At 43.8% G+C, this 18,304-nt stretch overlaps 1 protein-coding gene across 1 annotated transcript; it reads right to left on the reverse strand.

Moving 5' to 3' along the window:
* Positions 1–394: 394 nt before the first annotated feature.
* Positions 395–17,319, reverse strand: RPA2 (replication protein A2). The gene is made up of 10 exons (XM_045476281.1): positions 17,003–17,319; positions 16,659–16,765; positions 12,101–12,202; positions 11,862–11,975; positions 9,634–9,708; positions 9,008–9,124; positions 2,814–2,921; positions 2,302–2,396; positions 1,002–1,109; positions 395–848 (listed from the first exon to the last, which is right to left on the reverse strand). The coding sequence occupies exons 1-9, from the start codon at positions 17,010–17,012 to the stop codon at positions 1,025–1,027; spliced, it is 813 nt and encodes a 270-aa protein (XP_045332237.1). The 5' UTR covers positions 17,013–17,319; the 3' UTR covers positions 395–848; positions 1,002–1,024.
* Positions 17,320–18,304: the final 985 nt, after the last annotated feature.

The following is an 18,304-nucleotide window of genomic DNA, read 5'->3' on the forward strand; positions in this document are numbered from 1 at the left end:
TGAGCTAGTTTTCCCTCCCACAAGAAGTGGAACTGGTTAAGCTGGCCAAAAAATAGCTGTAGGCCTTCAGACAGTCTCCTCTTGAAGAGGGTCAAATGGCCGACGCTCAATTCAGCTACGTGACCACATACTGCCAGAGCCAAGATTCAGAATGGCAATGCTTGAGGCCTTACAAACATCATCTTACTCGAGTTTCACAACAGACCTATAGGAACTGACGCTGTTCTCTTCTCATGAATAAATGGGAGGCCCTCAGAACTGATGTGGCCGGCCCAAGAACCTAACTAGAAGTGGAAAAGCCAGGATTTCAAACCCACAGCAAGCTATGCTACGTGCCTCGGATAATCAAGTAGTAATTACACCAGCTTAGGAAGAAGAATAACATTTTCACGAATTCTGCAATAGAACTATTTTATTAGACATATGGGGGCACTTATTTTGTATGAAATCGAAGTGACATCTCTTGCTCTCTCCTGCCCTCATGAGGCCACCACTCTAGACCGTAACAACACACTTTCGGCAGCAGCCATGACGAGGTGAAGGAGAGTGCAATTCTGAAAAATAACACCCTATAACCAAAGGGGGGGAACAAAAGCAGGCAGAGATTAGGGGGTTTCTTGGCTCGCTCCCCGCTGAAGGCCCTGGGTCCTGCTCATCTTCTTCCAACAGGAAACATGTTAGGAGTGGAAACTCCCGGGTATAACTTGACTAATGCTGCCCAACTCTCTTGGTAGCATCTCTCTTCCACTTCCATTTGTGCTGATGTTGTAAGCGGCTTGTTTACAAGCTTGTAACTTCTTTAAGAAAGTCCACCCAGGTTTACATTCTGTCAGTTGCCCAAAATGGAGCTTCAAAAAACAAAAACAAACAAACAAAAAAGAAGAGCAGTAACTTTCAAAATGAGACCCTTTCTAGATGAAAGCTACTCCCCAGAAGTCAATTGGCCAAACATGCACAGCTGGAGACAACAGATTATGGAAACAGGTCCAGCTGGCAAATACCTCGGGTACTCAATTAGACCCAGTTACTCTGCATCTGTGGATTTAAAATGATCGTCGTCCACAGTGGAATAGATGTGTCCCTCGTTGCTAAGAAAATCTACAGCTTGCCTAGGAAGAAACAAAGAAAGAAAAAAAAAAGGCTCATTTTAAACTGATGCAGAAGACAGGAAACTGCCTTTTGGATATGGCCAAACATAGATTTTACTCACTTCCCATTTTTTATCTTAGCTAAGAATTCATAGCCACTTTGTTCAGAGGGCTCTTACAAGGAGAAATACCAGTAAAACTGCAAAACTGAGATAATGCACGGAGACAATGGCTATCAGGGGTGCCTTGGACTCCTCTCCCAAACTGTGTCAACACAAGAAACGACGGCCTAACTCAAATGCCCGTGTAAGCAAACGAAGAATCTAAAAACACAGTCCAGCTTGCACACAGAATCTCCTAGCATAAACAGCTACTTTTAAAAGTTCCTCTTCCCTACCCACCCATCAACCCTCCTGCTCCCCCTCTGGGAAGTAAAGTTGCAGGGCATAAAGGAAAGATCTTTCCGGAAATGACAGGACACCCTTCAAGGCCCTCTGGATCAGTGTCAGTAACATATGTAATAACAGTAATAATTTGTAGAGCAATTACCACATGACAGTGATTCTGTACCTCATCAACACTGTAACTCTGAGATAAGAATTAAGATCTTCATTTTGTTTAAAACAGGAAATGAGATTAGACCCGAGCCTTTTTATTCTGTGTAAGCCTAGAATATCAACTGATTTACAGTAACAAGTAACTATCACAAGCACCAAAATACCGTTGGTTGGATTCGTTCACCAGAATCAGGAAGCTGCTTGTCTACCACGGAATCAGAGAAAGGATGTTGGAAGGACCGTCTACAGTTTCAGGGTCAGACAGCCAAACCCACATCTCCACAGTGGAACAGTAACACCGATGGGACTGTTATTATCTGAGGACCAGGAGCCAAGGATCTCACTCCTCCAGACTGAATTCCACAAGACGTCAAATTTATCTGGTCAGTTTTTGTCCAAAATTACAATCACCACACGTAATGGGATTCATTATTTGTTAAATGAACAAGTGAATGAATGACGTGACGGGTAGCATCATTTTTGTAAGTCCTTTTTCTTTCTTTCTGTGACTGGACAACTTCCCTTCTGTCAGTTAAGATTGCAGCTGACAGTTTTGTTTTGTTTTTTTTAAACTTACTTCTCCATTACCAGAAAACTCTAGTGAGGTCAAATGGGTACAATTCTGGAGCCCCAGCTGATGGAAACCAAATACTCACTTTATTGAGGCTACAGACATGTGCTGGAGCTGGTTCTTGAGATCCTGAAAGTTTAATCCTTCTGGTCTTGGACAAGCCTTAATCAAACTCAGCACCTGAAGAGTCAAATGAGAAAGATTTTAGCAACTACTCTGAATCCACTCCCTTATGTAAACCTGAGTCCCTTCAAAAAAAAATTTTTTTTTTAACATTTATTTATTTTTGAGACAGGGAGAGACAGAGCATGAACGGGGGAGGGTCAGACAGAGAGAGGGAGACACAGAATCTGAAACAGGCTCCAGGCTCTGAGCTGTCAGCACAGAGCCCAATACAGGGCTCGAACTCACGGACCGCGAGATCGTGACCTGAGCCGAAGTCGGACGCTTAACCGACTGAGCCACCCAGGCACCCCTACCTGAGTCCCTTTATAACAAAGTAATGAGTCAGGTACTTAGAAAGCCTTAGAATCATTAAGGAAGTAACAAATTTAGGACTCTCTGTGTCTTGAATTTTTGGAGCCACTCAGTGTTTACCTGGTTTTGGGCCACAGTGAGGCCATTTGCTGGTATGGCGCTATTCCCACCAAAGTTCCCTGCTTCACCCATTCCTGGATTGCTGATAGTTGCTCTCCCTGCTAAGGGCTGAATTAAGAAAGTTCACAACGTTAGAACACTTACCAATTTAAAAAACAGTCCTTGTTATTGTAAATAGCTTATTAATACGCGGCTCACAAAAAAGAATTTAAGTAGTTTTCCCAGTAACAACTGCTTACATTGGAAGGGATAGCTGTCATCATTAACGAGTATTTCAAAGGAAGGCAAAGTGACCCTCTGAAGCACATAATATCAGAGAGAAGGGTACCTCTTGGCTCATTCTTGTTTTTGTGATGCTGAGGGGAACCAAAGGAAAACTAGCACCGAGAAGAAAATTACCCGGAGATCTGCTATAATGGTATCTTTCCTTGGTGCTTAATCATTTAAACATGCATGCATGTATTCATTCACTCATTTATTATTTTGGGGTATTCTTACCTTGCTCTTGACTTTATTATTATTAAAGAAGTTTTATTATTGAAGTACAGTTAACATACAATGTTATATTAGCTTCAGGTGCACAACACAGTGATTTGACAATTTTTTACATTACGCGACGCTCACCATGATAAATGTAGTCACCATCTGTCCCTGCACAATGTTATTACAATATTATTCACTATATTCCCTATGCTATGCCTCTCCTCTCCGTAACTTACTTACTTTATAACTGGAAGTTTGTATCTCTTACTTCCCTTCACCCATTTCACCCTCTCCCCACAGTCCCACTCAAGCATCTGTGGCCACGTAGGCATGAAGCATGACAAGGAGAGAAAAAAAGTGCCCATCACTCTTTTGTTCTTTTTTTTTAGCACCAAATTTTTAAAAATAACGGGATATAATCACTGTTTCCATTTCCCTTCTTAGTCACTCCCCAGCCCACCACTATTTGGAATCTCACTAAATAGAACTCGGGGGGCGCCTGGGTGGCTCGGTCCAACTCCTGGATTTGGCTCAGGTCATGATCTCGTGGTTCGTGAGATCGAGCCTTGCGTTGGGCTCTGCACTGACAGCATAGTAACTGCTTGGGATTCTCTCTCTCTGTTCCCCCATCCCAACTCTCTCTCAAAATAAATAAACTTAAAAAGGACACAAAAACCCAAAAAACTTTAAATACACCTCTCACACTGTTCTCACCAAAATCAGCAATGACTTTTCAAGCATCCTACCCGACAGTGTCTTTCAGCCCTCCAAACATGTGACTTCTCACAGAAAGACATACTGATCACACTCTTGAAATGTACCCCTCCCTAGACTTCTTGACGGCATATTCTTCTGGTTCCCTACTTACTCAAACTATACCTTCTCAGTATCCCTTACCGGTTTTCTCTCTACCCATCTCCCAAAAGGCTGATCGATCCCCCAGGATTCTATCCCAGACCTCCTTCTAGGCCACAATTCCTTGTTCCCAGCCATTGACTGGACTTACGTCCACCTAGCTCTCTCACACGCTTCAAAGCAAAATTACATCCTTCCCCAAACCTGCTTGCCCTGCTCTATTCCAAACCCAGTGTGAGAGTAAACCCAAATGCAATCCTGCAGACTTCAACTGTCCATTCGCTCACCTCCCACAACCTGTCACCATAGCCTATCACACAATCTTCGGTGGTGCTCGAGCCCATTCTCCTCACCCTGGCTTCCTGGCGGCATCTTGGCCGCTAAGTCTGGCCTACTCCAGTCAGTCCTTCTCTTTGCTACCACGTTAACAGCTTCTAATCGTGTCCCTCCTCTGACAGAAAGCTTTCAGGTGGCTCCCCCTGCCTGTGGAAATAATATAAACCTGGACATTTAAGACGTACCACTAGATGTCAAAATCTCTATTTTACTCTTGGCCGTTTTTTTTTTTTTTTCCAACATTTATTTTTGGGACAGAGAGAGACAGAGCATGAACGGGGGAGGGGCAGAGAGAGAGGGAGACACAGAATCGGAAACAGGCTCCAGGCTCTGAGCCATCAGCCCAGAGCCCGACGCGGGGCTCGAACTCACGGACCGCGAGATCGTGACCTGGCTGAAGTCGGACGCTTAACCGACTGCGCCACCCAGGCGCCCCTTGGCTGTTTCTTTTCAATACACTTCACTCCCCAGCCGCACCTGGACTTCTTGCCAGCTACAAACATGCCTCTGACCTGAACATGCTGTTCCCTGTCTGGAATGCCCCTCCCTCATCTGCCTAGTAAACGCTGACTTCTCATCCTTCGAGGCCAACTTAACTGCCACTGCCTTTGCAGAGCCTTCTGACACGCCCCAGGCCAGGTTAGCCATGTTCTTTTCTTGGCTCTTACATGTTCGGCCCATTCCCTCTCACAACAGCTATCATGCTGTTCTCCTGTCACTTTCCTCCACTAGCCCCTTCATCCTCACACAGTGGCTGGTGCAGTACGTGCCCAGTCGATGTTTAACCTACTGAACTGAATAAATAAGCAAGATAGAAGATCAAATATGGTAAGTGCCCATTACAGGTGTAAGAGCACTGTGGAAGTTCATCAGGAGAAATCCCATCCAGTCAGGGGATTCCATCATTTAATAAACATTCATTAAACGCCTATTGCTTTGAGGTAATACACAAAGATCGATCACGATCCCTTGTTTGCAAGTTAGATGCCTTCACACTGCCTGCTGTGAAACAGAAGCTTCACAGTTATGATCTAAGAATATTGAACTGAATACGATTTCTTACCCAGATACTCTGCTTGAAAGGGTTTCACGTCCTCCTTCAGGTAGCCCCACCTCCTGTACCTGGGACTTGGTTTAGGCATCACCTGCTCCAAGGGGGTCTTTCTTTTTTTAAGTAGGCTTCATGCCCAGCACTGAGCCCAACAAGGGGCTTGAACTCACAACCCTGAGATCAAGATGTCAGCTGAAATCAAGAGTAGGACGCTTAACTGACTGAGTCACCCAGGTGCCCCTCCACGGGGTCTTTCTTGATGTCCAGATCAGGACAGGAAACCCTTCTCCGTGGTTTCACAGCACCCTGTGCTCGCCACTTACACCGCTCTCACAGCTTAAAGTGATCTGAATCTCCAATGCTCAGACACCAACTCTTTGGGGGGGGGGGGGGGCGGTTATTTACTCAATACAATTGTCTACACCCCCAGTTTCTATTCCCTAACCACCCACCCTCAATTTAAAATCATTTTTATGATATATTTGATACATACATATATGTCATTAAATACGGTAATATAAGAGACACCCCTTAACTTTTTAAAAAACTTTATTTATGTTTAAGTAACCTCAATACCCAATGTGGGACATGAACTCATGATCCCAAGATCAAAAGTTGCATGCTCTTCCAACTGAGCCAGCCAGGTGCCCCAACATCCTAAACTTTCTATACACAATTCTGTTCTTTTTAACCTACTTCCCCCATCTCCTACCACCGAAGCCTCCCTCCCTTTTGGAGATCCATGTTTTTAATTTTTTTAAATCTATATATATTTTTTTTTTTAGTTTTATAATTCTTTTCAATGTTCATTGATTTTTGAGAGAGAGAGAGAGAGAGAAAGAGACAAAGCATGAGCGGGAAGAGGGGCAGAGAGAGAGGGAGACACAGAATCCAAAGCAGGCTCCAGGCTCTGAGCTATCAGCACAGAGCCCAAGGCAGTGCTTGAACCCCCAACTGCAAGATCATGACCTGAGCCAAAGTTGGATGCCCAACTGACTGAGCCACCCAGGCATCTCCCCTTTTTTTTTTTTTTTAACTTTTTATAATTGTTTTTTAAGTTTACTTTTTAAGAGAGAGAGAGAGTGTGTGTGTGTGAGGGGCAGAGAGAGAAGAGGGGGGACAGAGGATCTGAAGCAGGCTCTGGCTGACAGCAGAGAGCCTAATGTGGGGCTTGAACTCACCAACTGTGAGATCATGACCTGAACCTAAGGCGGACACCTAATTAGCCGCGTCACCCAGGCGCCCCAAAGATCCATGTTTCTAAATCGAACAGGAGACCTCTCCCGTCACCTTCCTGGACTTCAAGGCAGCATTCTACAGTTGACTGCCACCCCCTCCTTCCTAAAAATACTCTTTTCAGAATCTTCTACAGAATCACATTCCCTGGTTTCCTTTTGCCCAATCTGCAACTTCTTTGACTTCCACTGGCTCCTCTTCTCCAAATTGCTAAAGATTAGTGTGTCTAATCTTTAGCTCAGGTCTCTGACCTCTGAACTCCCCAGTTACCTTATCTAATCCAAGGCTTTAAATATCACCTACACGACGACTCCCAAAGTTCTACCTCCAGCCCTGACCTCTCCCCCTTGGATCCCAGTTCTACATATTCAACCATCCATTCTGTTCTCCACTTGGATATTGCACGAGCACCTCATATTTGGGAAGTCCAAACGGAAGTCTGGATTTTACCCCCAGATTTGCTAGCTTCATCTGGTTGCTCAGGCCCCAAACCCAGAAGTCATTTTTGAACTCTCCCTCTTTACATCATGTCCCCACCAAGAAGTCCTGTCAGCTCCACCTCCAAAATCCGTCAGAATCCAACTACTCCTTACCCCAGCTGCTGCTACCATTCCCAAATCAATTCTGTTGCCATTCTTAGAGCCCCATAATCTGTACTCCATACAATAGCCCAGCCCAAATGAATTTTTTAAAAGACAAATCAGAACACATCACTCCCCAGATGAAACCTTCCAAGGGCCTAGAGTAATGACTGGCACATACCAGGCTCAATAAATATTTCTCCAAGAAATGAATGAATGAACGAATGAATACATTTATCTCTGTATCCCCAGTGCTTACCAAACTGTTTGGCATAGAATAGGATGCAATAACATCCTTAGTGGCTGAAGAGTTTTCTAGTCTCTCCTACTGCGACCAATCCCCCACCTTGGCACCAGAATCACCTAAGGATATTCTTTTTTCTTTTTTTGCTAACTTTATTTATTTATTTATTTATTTTTAATTTTTTTTTTTTTTCCAACGTTTATTTATTTTTGGGACAGAGAGAGACAGAGCATGAACGGGGGAGGGGCAGAGAGAGAGGGAGACACAGAATCGGAAACAGGCTCCAGGCTCTGAGCCATCAGCCCAGAGCCCGACGCGGGGCTCGAACTCACGGACCACGAGATCGTGACCTGGCTGAAGTCGGACGCTTAACCGACTGCACCACCCAGGCGCCCCTTGCTAACTTTATTTTTAAGTTTATTTATTTATTTATTTGGGGGGTGGGGAGAATGAATGAGCAGAGGAGGGGCAGAGAGAGAGGGAGAGAGAAGAGAATCCCAAGCAGGCTCCGCACTATCAGCGCAGAGCCTGACGCGGGGCTTGAACTCACGAACCATGAGATCATGACCTGAGCTGAAACCAAGGGTCAGACACTTAACTGACTGAGCCACCCAGGTTCCCTGCTATATTTTTTTAACTTGAGAGAGAAAGAGAGCATGAGCGGGAGAGAGAGGCAGAAGGAGAGAGGGAGAGAGAATCTCAAGCAGGCTCCATGCACAGCATAGAGCCTGACGCGGGGCTCAATCCCACGACCCCTGGCTCATGACCTGAGCCAAAATCTAGAGTTGGACGCTCAACTGACCAAGCCACCCAGGCACCCCTTTTGCTAATGTTTTTTTAAACAAGCTCCACACCTAACATGAGGCGTAAACTCACAACCCGAGATTAAGACTCACCCCTAGATAATCTAAGGACATTCTAATACAAGAATCAATAAACCTTTTGTGGGGTCCTAGATGGACTAGACAAATGGAATTCACACAGCAGAAAAAAATGTTGAGAAATTTCAATATTCAGCAAGAAAAATAACTTCAGGGGCAAAATAATGGTCCATAATTTTTCTTATTTAGCCAACAGGTTCGAAAAAAAGCAGTAAAATACCTCCTAGTGGGGGTTTTTCTATGAATATAATCCTAGAGCCAAGTGCTCAGCCTGTAATTATATGTCTACACTTGAAGGTTGTCTTAGGCCTCGGCCTTTCAAGTCAGTGGGGTTAGAGGAACTTGTAATTCTGAGAAACATGAGTGCTTCCTTTGGCACATGGCAAAGCTCACAAAGAAAACGTTCTGAGGACGGAGTGAGGCCTTCTGGCCCAACCTTCAAAATGTCAAGAAAATCAAAGCTGTAGCACAGAGCAGTCTATGTTCTTCCAGAGAAGAGGGAAAATTCTGAGAGTCAAGTTGCTCACCTGGCTGTTAGCTTTGCTCAGGATCATGTGTGCGTTGACTACTTCCAGAATATGTGTGGTGAATTCATTCATGTCCTCCAGAGGCATGATCTTAAAGGCTACCAGGCTTTTTTTGTTCTTTTGAAATAAAGAGAAAAAGGTAAATGAAGCACGAGCACATTCAAATCAACTTCAGGTTAAAACACCGTGGCACTTTTCCTGGTTATATTTTGCCAAAATGGAGAAAATGTATTATATACTTCAAATTTTTAAGGTTAATCCAAATAAAGTTATTAATGGGAGAAAAAACCAAAGCTAGAGCTCAGAGCTGTTCAATGACTTGCGCGAGCTTATACAACCAAGCAGAGTATAGTCTGACTGCGAATCCTGTGTCCTCCTTTTACCCCTAGCGGATGCCACAGATGGCAATTATAGGCAGGGATCCTATTCTTTCCCTACCATTCTGTTAGTTTTATATTAAGGTCAAAACCCATTATCCTCTTTGAAGAGAATAATGAAAAAATTTCAGTCTAACACCCATTGAATATAAAGGCTTGGTTCAGTCTTAAGTATGCTAAACTCAGGCATGAATCCAGAAACTGCTTCATGCAAACATATTTCAACTATGATTTTTTTTCTGACTTTACCTGAAAAGATCTCAGATGGCCAGCCACTTTTACATACGTTTCTGGAGGAACCACAGTGTTTTCACTGCTGGCATCCTAAAAGATAAAATACGTATCACACTAAGGTTTTAGAGATGTCGGTGAAACTCTGAAACTGCTAAATTATAAGGGTGCCTGGGTGGCTCAGTCGGTTAAGCGTCCGACTTGGGCTGAGGTCATGATCTCACGGTCTGTGAGTTCGAGCCCCACGTCAGGTTCTGTGCTGACAGCTCAGAGTCTGGAGCCTGCTTCAGATTCTGTGTCTCCTTTTCTCCCTGCCTCTTCCCTGCTCATGCTCTGTCTCTCTCTCTTGCTCTCAAAAATAAATAAACATTAAAAAAAAAAAAAAAAAAGAAAGAAAGAAAAGAAAAACTGCTAGGGGCCCCTGGGTGGCTCAGTCGGTTGAGTGTCCAACTTCAGTTCAGGTCATGATCTTACAGTTCGTGGGCCGTGCATTGGGCTCTATGCTGACAGTGTGGAGCCTGCTTGGGATTCTCTCTCTTCCTCACTCCTGCACTCTCTCTCTCAAAATAAATAAATTAAAAATATACATATATTAAAAAAAAAGACAATATGCACTCGTGTTCAAATGGTCTTGGGCATACAACTTTCTGGTGGATACACTTATCAGCATAGCAACTCTACTTTTAGGATTTTAAGGAAATAATTAAGAACATGCATTTAGATTTAGCTTTAAATGCAGCTCTTTATCTTGAGGTTTTGAGTTCAAGCCTTATGTTGGGTGTAGAGATTACTTAACACTTAAAGCTTCAAGAATATTCATATGGCATAGTTTAGAATACTAAAAAATTGAAAACAACCTAAATACCCAACAGTCATGCATTTATACAATGGGATACTTCACACCATTGCAAGTGATAATGTAGAACTTAAAGTCAGACATTTAACCGACTCAGCCACCTAAGCAACCCCCCTTTCTTTTATTTTTTTGACAGAGTGCAAGTGGGGGAGGAATAGAGAGTACGAGAGAGCTAACAGCACAGAGCCTGATGTGGGGCTCAAACTCATGAAACTGTGAGATCGTGACCTGAGCCGAATAACCACAAGTCAGACACTTATCTGACTGAGCCATCTAGGCACCCCCTGGCCCCCACACCTTTTTTTAGAGAGTGAGAGGGAGAGAGAAAGCACGTGCACATGAGTGGGGAAGAGGGACGGAGGGAGAAAGAGAATCTCAAGTAGGCTCCATGCTCAGCGTGGAGCCTGACACAACCGTGACATCGTGACCTGAGCCTAAATCAAGAGTCAGATGCTTCATCAACTGAGCCCCCACGACATCCCTAATTTTTCATTATTAGAAACAATGCTACGATCAAGATTCTTACAGCTGAATCTTGGCATACATCTTTAATTACTTCCTTAATGTAAACCTCTAGCAGTGGAGTGCCAGGTCAACATTTTTATGATGGGTGATTTTGACCACGGGCTGATTGCTGAGGTAGGTTATACTCATCTGTACTCAAACCATCAAGGTAGGATGGTATCCGCTTCCCTGGAGAAATAACGGCAAATCATTCAACGAACATTCTAAGTGCTAAGTGCCAGAGGCACTGTGTTAGCTACTACTCTTACCAGAAGTGGACATTCGTTTTTTTTTTTCTATACTAATTTAGTAAGTTAAAAACGGTACCTTAATGTTTATTAAACCTGCTTGTTACCATTGCAAATTATGTTTCATCTTTTATGAATTATCTCTGCATCTTCTTTGCCCATTTTTCTAAGACGCAGTGGCTTTTTTTTTTGCTTTGTAATAGCTTTTACTAATTGAAAAATGTTAATATTTGTAATGTGTCACAAAAAACCTTCCCGCTGATTTAAACAATATTTACCGAGGGCCCACCATGTAACTGGCACTGTTCTAGGTGAGGGGGATACAATGGTGACTGAGACAAAAATCCCTGTCCTAAAAAACAAAAGAACAATAACAACAACAACAAAACCCCGTTTTCACGGAGTTTACATTCTAGCGCCTCCTGTCACTTGCCTTTTAACTTTGCTTGGAAGGATAGTGAAGTTGAGAACATTTGAAACTTCCAGGAAACCAAATGTATTAACCTTTCATTGCAGGGCCTCTGCCTTTGATATCTTGCTTGTAAATTATTCTTACAGGAAGAAATTACAAAGTGAGACAAAAGAAGTTCAACCTCTCCAAAGCCCCAAAGTAACCCCACCCTGAAACAGCCGCTTACATCTGTGTCAACCCACTGGCGAACATCCATGGGTGCAGCTGTCATGTCATCTACTTTGTAAACAATGTTGGTTGGAGCCTTCTCTGCATGTCTGATGATACCCACAATAGTGACCTAGATCAGAAGGAAAAAAAAAGTTGGCTTTTCCTGGAAACTAAAACAACATTTATGTGTTTTAAAGAAAGTTTATTTCATTCTTCATATGAGTAAGGGAACCTGCAACAAATTACTTTACTTACCTGTGAAATCTCAACCTTCCCAATTCTGAACACTTCATCGACCAGGGTGGCAGAAAGCAGCTGAGATATGGTACAGGGTACAATGTGCTGGGCTCGGGCTCTCTGAAAAGGACAAGTACGCATAAATTCAATTAAGGAATTCATAATCACCACTCGTTAACACCTTTTATGTGCCAAGCACTTTACACAATCCTAACACTGACTCTTCAGAATGAATCTCACTGGGGCGCCTGGGTGGCTCAGTCGGTTGAGTGTCTGACTTCGGCTCAGGTCACGATCTCAAGGTTTGAGTTTGAGCCCCGTGTCAGGCTCTGTGCTGACAGCTTCAGATTCTGTATCTCTCCCTCTCTCTGCCCCTCCTGTGCTCATGCTCTGTCTCTCAATAATAAATAAATGTTTAAAAAAAATTAAAAAAAAAAAAAAAAAAAAGAATGAATCTCATTACCCCTGCTTCGCAGAGATGGAAACCAAGGTTATATAGCTAACAAATGCCATACTTGAGAATCCAAACCAGGCTTGTTTGACTCCAAAGCTCCCGGTCAATTGAGAAGTCTGTGGGACACGAGGGATTCACCGAAATGACCAGGCCAGAATGGGGACAACATAAGGAAGGATGACCTGCTTCCAGAACAAAACTTTAACTCCAATTTTAGAATGAAGGCAAGCTGGAGCTGGTTGTTCAGGTCACCAATGACATGAGATGGTATTTGGAAAGGGTTTGAGAAATGGCCAGAGGAGACAGAACTTTGGAGTTGCTCTAAGTGTTGTGATAAAACATAAGAAAATGTTAGAGGTACAGCTTCCTTAAGAACAGATGTTCTGACAATCAGATGGAAGTCTCGGGGGAAACGGGATAAGGGTTTGGCCACACTGGGCCAGTGTGGGCCTTTTCTTAAAGGGAAAGGACACGGTGCGGGCGGAGGACTGTCTAGTGAGGACACTGAAATCCCATCTAAAAGCGGCCTACCGACAACGTAAACTCTTCTTGTCACCTACCACTGGCCAGGGCTTGTCTCATGGCATGAAGATGAGAAAAATGGGATAGGATTTGTCACAACACATTCCTACCTAATGGAGGCAGAGGTGTAAATAATAGACCTGGTCTGGGTATACTCTTGAATGAGATGCACTACGTGGGATCCCAGAAAAACATACTGGCACTTTCGAGAGGTAGCATTTGGGCTCCACCTTGAAGTGTGAAAACTTCGACAGTGAAAAAACAGCAAGCGAGGGATGGGCACGACAGACTAAGGGGTACACAGGCACTGTCACAAACTCATAGAGGGAATAAGTACACGGAAGAAAATGCACGACGGATTAGAGATTACAATTCTTCCTGTCAGACATCAACAACCCAACAGCTGTTCTACATGGAAGACAGAACGTAACAGACTCTCGGCATTCATGGATTTAGAAGGTGCAGCTTTGTCCTGAAGGTCCATATGATACTAGCAGAGTATTTCCTTCTGCTGAAGCATAATTTTGAATGGGGAGCCTTGCCAGGATGGTAAAAAGTTAAGCCCCGCTAACTACCAGCACACGTCACAAAAAGTGGCAGTTAAGCTTGACGGTTAAGATTATGGCTCTATCAGGAGCAGTGTGCTCTTGGTCATGTTTTTCAACTCATTTGTATCTTAGTTTTCTTATCTGTAAAACTAGGAATGATAAAAATTCCGAAAATTAAGTATATGGTGAAGTACGTAGAATAATACCCGGCACGTTGTAAGCACTCAAAAAAGGTTAGCAATTATTACTTTAAAAAATTTTCCTTATGTTTATTTATTTTTGAGACAGAGCGTGAGTGGGGGAGGGGCAGAGAGAGAGGGAGACACATAATCCAAAGCAGGCTCCAGGCTCTGAGGTGTCAGCACAGAGCCCAACACAGGGCTCGAACTCACGAACCGTGATGAGATCATGCCCCGAGCCCGAAGTCAGACATTTAACCGACTGAACCGCCCAGGCGCGCCCCCTGCTCCCCCACCAAAAATGTTAGCAATTATTATGTCAGCTACTGCTCCTGTTTATATGTGCAACAGCTTTTAATAAGGATGTGAAGGAATCAGTAATGATGCTTTTCAATTTTATTTTACGGTACTTTATAGGCAAGATTACATGCGATATTAGTATTTATAGATTTAAAATTCGCTGCGGTCCCATGTTTTAGTTCTCACTACTCTATACTGTTTCCATCTATCACAGGTGAGATTTTCATCGTATTTTTAGCAAAAGAAAACTACGAACCACTATTGGTAGCAGGAACAAGAACATGGACTCTGGTGCCACAGTTCTATAGACCTGCGTTCAATCCCAGCTTCATAGCCCTGGACATGCCACCACCTCTTCTGTAAAACAGGGAGATCTACCTTTCAAATTGTAAACAAAACATAATGTATATAAAAATGCTAATGTTTATCTCTCCGTGAAGTGTGTACTCAATAAATAAATACTATTCCAATAATGATTGAGGTGTTAGCAATACCTTCAAGTTCATCTCAAATCACAGGTATTTCCTGTTTTTTAACAAGCACATATTATGTGCCAGGAATTGGTTACAAGGAGTTCCTGGTTTGTTCCAAAGAGGTTCACAGAGCATGTGAATGTATATTTATTTGAAAATAGAATTATTTTCTCGTTGACTACAAACTATAGGTTACTCTGGACAGTGCTGTATGAAACTACCATCTTTAGGGGAAAAAATGATCAGTATTGAAAATTTCATATGATTCAATAAAATATAACAGGTTTACAGGAGACAGGAAACATTTTGGATAAGGTGATTATCTAATTTACTGTTGAAAAAGCACTAGATTGAAAAACAGCAAGATCTGGGTTTGAGTCTTCAGCTTATAACCAGTAAGCTCTGAAAAGCTTATAACCAGACAGCTCTGAAAAGCTGTCTTAATACACGGCCCAAGCAAGGGATCCGGAGATAAAAATTCTATCAACTGGAATGAAGAAAATAGTTACGCTCAGAAAAGATAAAAACTAATGCTCTATCTTTTGTTTTCTTCTTCACAACCTCAAGGAAGACAAAGCGTACCGGAGTCCCCTGTGGTCTTGGCTGGGAAAAAGAAAACTACAATACAGAGAAGCTGCTTACCAGATTTTGGATTCGCTCAGCATCACGTGTGCACTGTCTAGAGTTCCATTTACTTACTAGCTATATAAGCTTGGGCAGTCCCTTAATCTCCCAGAGCCTCTGTTGTACAATGGAGTAAACAATAAATACGTTATGGCATTATATGAAGTAATCTGTACGAAAAATATAACGCAGTGTCAAATGTATGGTAATTATCGACGAATTCTTTCCCACCGACACACCCCTGAATTAATAGTTTAGGTGAAAGCTTATCAACCCATACAAAAAACAGAGAACTTCCTAATATTGAACCTGAACACCACATGTGAACGACAGCTAAAGAGTAGCCACATCAACCTTGTGTTTAAAGGATGAAATCAACGGTAGTTGTTAAAGGCAAACTCATTCCTGCAAGAGTGAATAACAAGCATTTGGACAGCTTTTTACGCATAGCTTTCCTATACATCACATTACCTCACCTATCAATTCTCAGAACCACCCTGTGATATAAGTCGTACTAGTACCATGTATCAGATGAGAAAAACCGAGGGCCACAAGGTTCAAGTTGCTGCACTAAAGTCACCGCCAGTTAAAAGCCGATTCTTGACGCTATGTATTTGGGCTCCATCACTCATGTCTTTTTTAATAAAAATATCTGGGATCACTTATTAAAAGGGACTATAAGGCAGGCACTTATATATACCACAATATTAAGTCTCACAACAACTTTGTAAGGCATGTATTATTACAATATTACATGTATTATTACAACATGTAAGGCATGTATTATTAATCCCATTTAGCAGTAATCCCATTTGATTCCTGAGGTTAAGAAATTTGTCCAATGAGACCATTAGTGTCAGAGCAACAGAACACAGATCCACCTGACTTCCAACACCATGCTCTTTCCACCGCTTTTTAGCACCTCATTACATTTAATTAAAAAAAATTTTTTTTTCAAATACACGAAGAAGGCAAAATAGGCTAATACCAGTTCAGTTTGTCCACAAAACGGATTCCTGGGGCGCCTGGGTGGCGCAGTCGGTTAAGCGTCCGACTTCAGCCAGGTCACGATCTCGCGGTCCGTGAGTTCGAGCCCCGCGTCGGGCTCTGGGCTGATGGCTCAGAGCCTGGAGCCTGTTTCCGATTCTGTGTCTCCCTCTCTCTCTGCCCCTCCCCCGTTCATGCTCTGTCTCTCTCTGTCCCAAAAATAAATAAACGTTGGAAAAAAAAAAAATTTTAAAAAAACGGATTCCTTAGCAAACTTCAAAATAAAGCCAAGAAAACAGTGGAAGTGAAAGTGGGAGAAATTTCATTTTTGAAACTTACAGCACTCAACTGTAAGATTCCATACGGCAATAGTTGGTAATTATCCAATCAGTTCATGTTTAACACCTTTCGCCGCAGACATTTTCTCTCAGGGATGAGTTAGGAGCTTCAGGCCAGAATAAAATAAAACGAAATGCTCTTTCAACCTACTGATTTCTTTTCAGCCTGGGAAGGTGTCGGCATTCCGAAGCCCCCCGGGGACTGTGTGTAGCCGCCGCCGACTCCGCCAAAGGAAGTGCCATAGCTTTCAGATCCGCCTGGTTTTAAACAACAGTATTAATGCCTGTGCTGCTTCCCAAGCCTCTGAAGAGCCCACCGGGCCCCTCAGACTTCACCCCATGGCCAACCACTCCCAGCGTCGCCCTAATCTTCCCCACCACCTAGCCCCGGGCCCTCGCCCCTTGCCCACCCCGTCCCTCCCCCACTCCCCCCGCCACACGTCTGTCCGACCCCCCGCCCTCTTGCTAAATCCTCCTTGCGACGCTCATCCTTACCAAACCACATCTTGGTCACGATCCCCTCAGGAGAGAGGCCCAGAAGACTCCAGTCTGGTGGGTCGGCCGGGATCCTCAGAACCCCCTTTCGCCCGCAGTGCTACACCTACTTCCCGCGGGTGCCACAAACTCCTTCCCGCGAAGGACGGAGCCAATCAGCGTCCAGAACGCTTCGTGCTTCAGCCAATCAATACTCACGAACTCTACACTTTTTCCTGTCTTCCCAGGCCCTGCTTAAGAAAACGCGCCCTGCGCTGCCACTGGGGGCCCGAAGGCTCTGCGGCCATTTTTCCTACGGGCAAAACACGCTGCGCAAGCGGAAGCAAGGGGCAGAGAGAGGCTGATGGGCGGTGTCTCAAGAAAACAACCAAGCAAAACGATAATGCCGTAGCTCAGGCCGTATAACCCCACCTCCGCCAGATGGGCGACACTTTACATCACTTCCTTTGTTAGGCGTCCTCCTGTTCCCGCCAAACTCTCACCAATCAGACGTCGCCGTAATCTACATCGTTACTGCAGAATTCAGGCCTCGGCGACTCCGCCGCGCCATCGTGCGGCGCTTGCGCACCGAGGGACCTCGCCTTACGAGCTTCACAGCCCCTCGTGGGGTTGCTAGTTCCTTTCCTCAAAAAAGCCGAGTTCTTTCCTCGTATCCGCGTTCCCTCGTCCTGATTCTTCCCAGCGAGGCTATAAGGCACTTACACTCTCTTGCCCAAAATATGTGAGGATGGCATCCTGCTCCTGCCCCGCCATCCACCCCGGGGTAATACGCCTCTGCATCCCCGATTACTTAACCACTTCTTCATATAACATTGTTCTGTCCGTCCTGTAGAGAGGGGAACGCGCCTGTCAGTTCCTTCCTCTAAATATCACTAGGTTGGCACACCTCGCTTATGTGATAGGAAGTATTTAATGTTGCGTCTTGTGTTCCAAGGTCTGTGCTGGCCCCAGGGATTCAATAGTAAGATAGACATGGTATCTGTGTTCCTGGGCCATTTTATTTTTCTGAAACTGCAGACACTGCCTTAAATATTTTACATTCACTAACTCAACCCTGTGAGGTAGGTGAGTACCGTTTATTGTCCCGATTTTACAAAGGGGGCAGCTGAGGCAAAGAAAGGCTAAGTTGTGGAAGTCGGCATTCAAGCCCAGGAAGTCTGATTGCACCAACCAGTGTAGTCACTATACCTTCTTGTACATCTTAGAACTGGAGCACAAACTCAAGTTGACAACTGGGGTCAGGCAGCAAAACTGTAGATGTAGTGGGTTGGATAATAGAGGGAAACTTTTTACTTTTTTCTC

The sequence above is a fragment of the Leopardus geoffroyi genome, chromosome C1, assembly GCF_018350155.1.
Source record: "Leopardus geoffroyi isolate Oge1 chromosome C1, O.geoffroyi_Oge1_pat1.0, whole genome shotgun sequence".
Lineage (NCBI taxonomy): Eukaryota > Metazoa > Chordata > Mammalia > Carnivora > Felidae > Leopardus > Leopardus geoffroyi.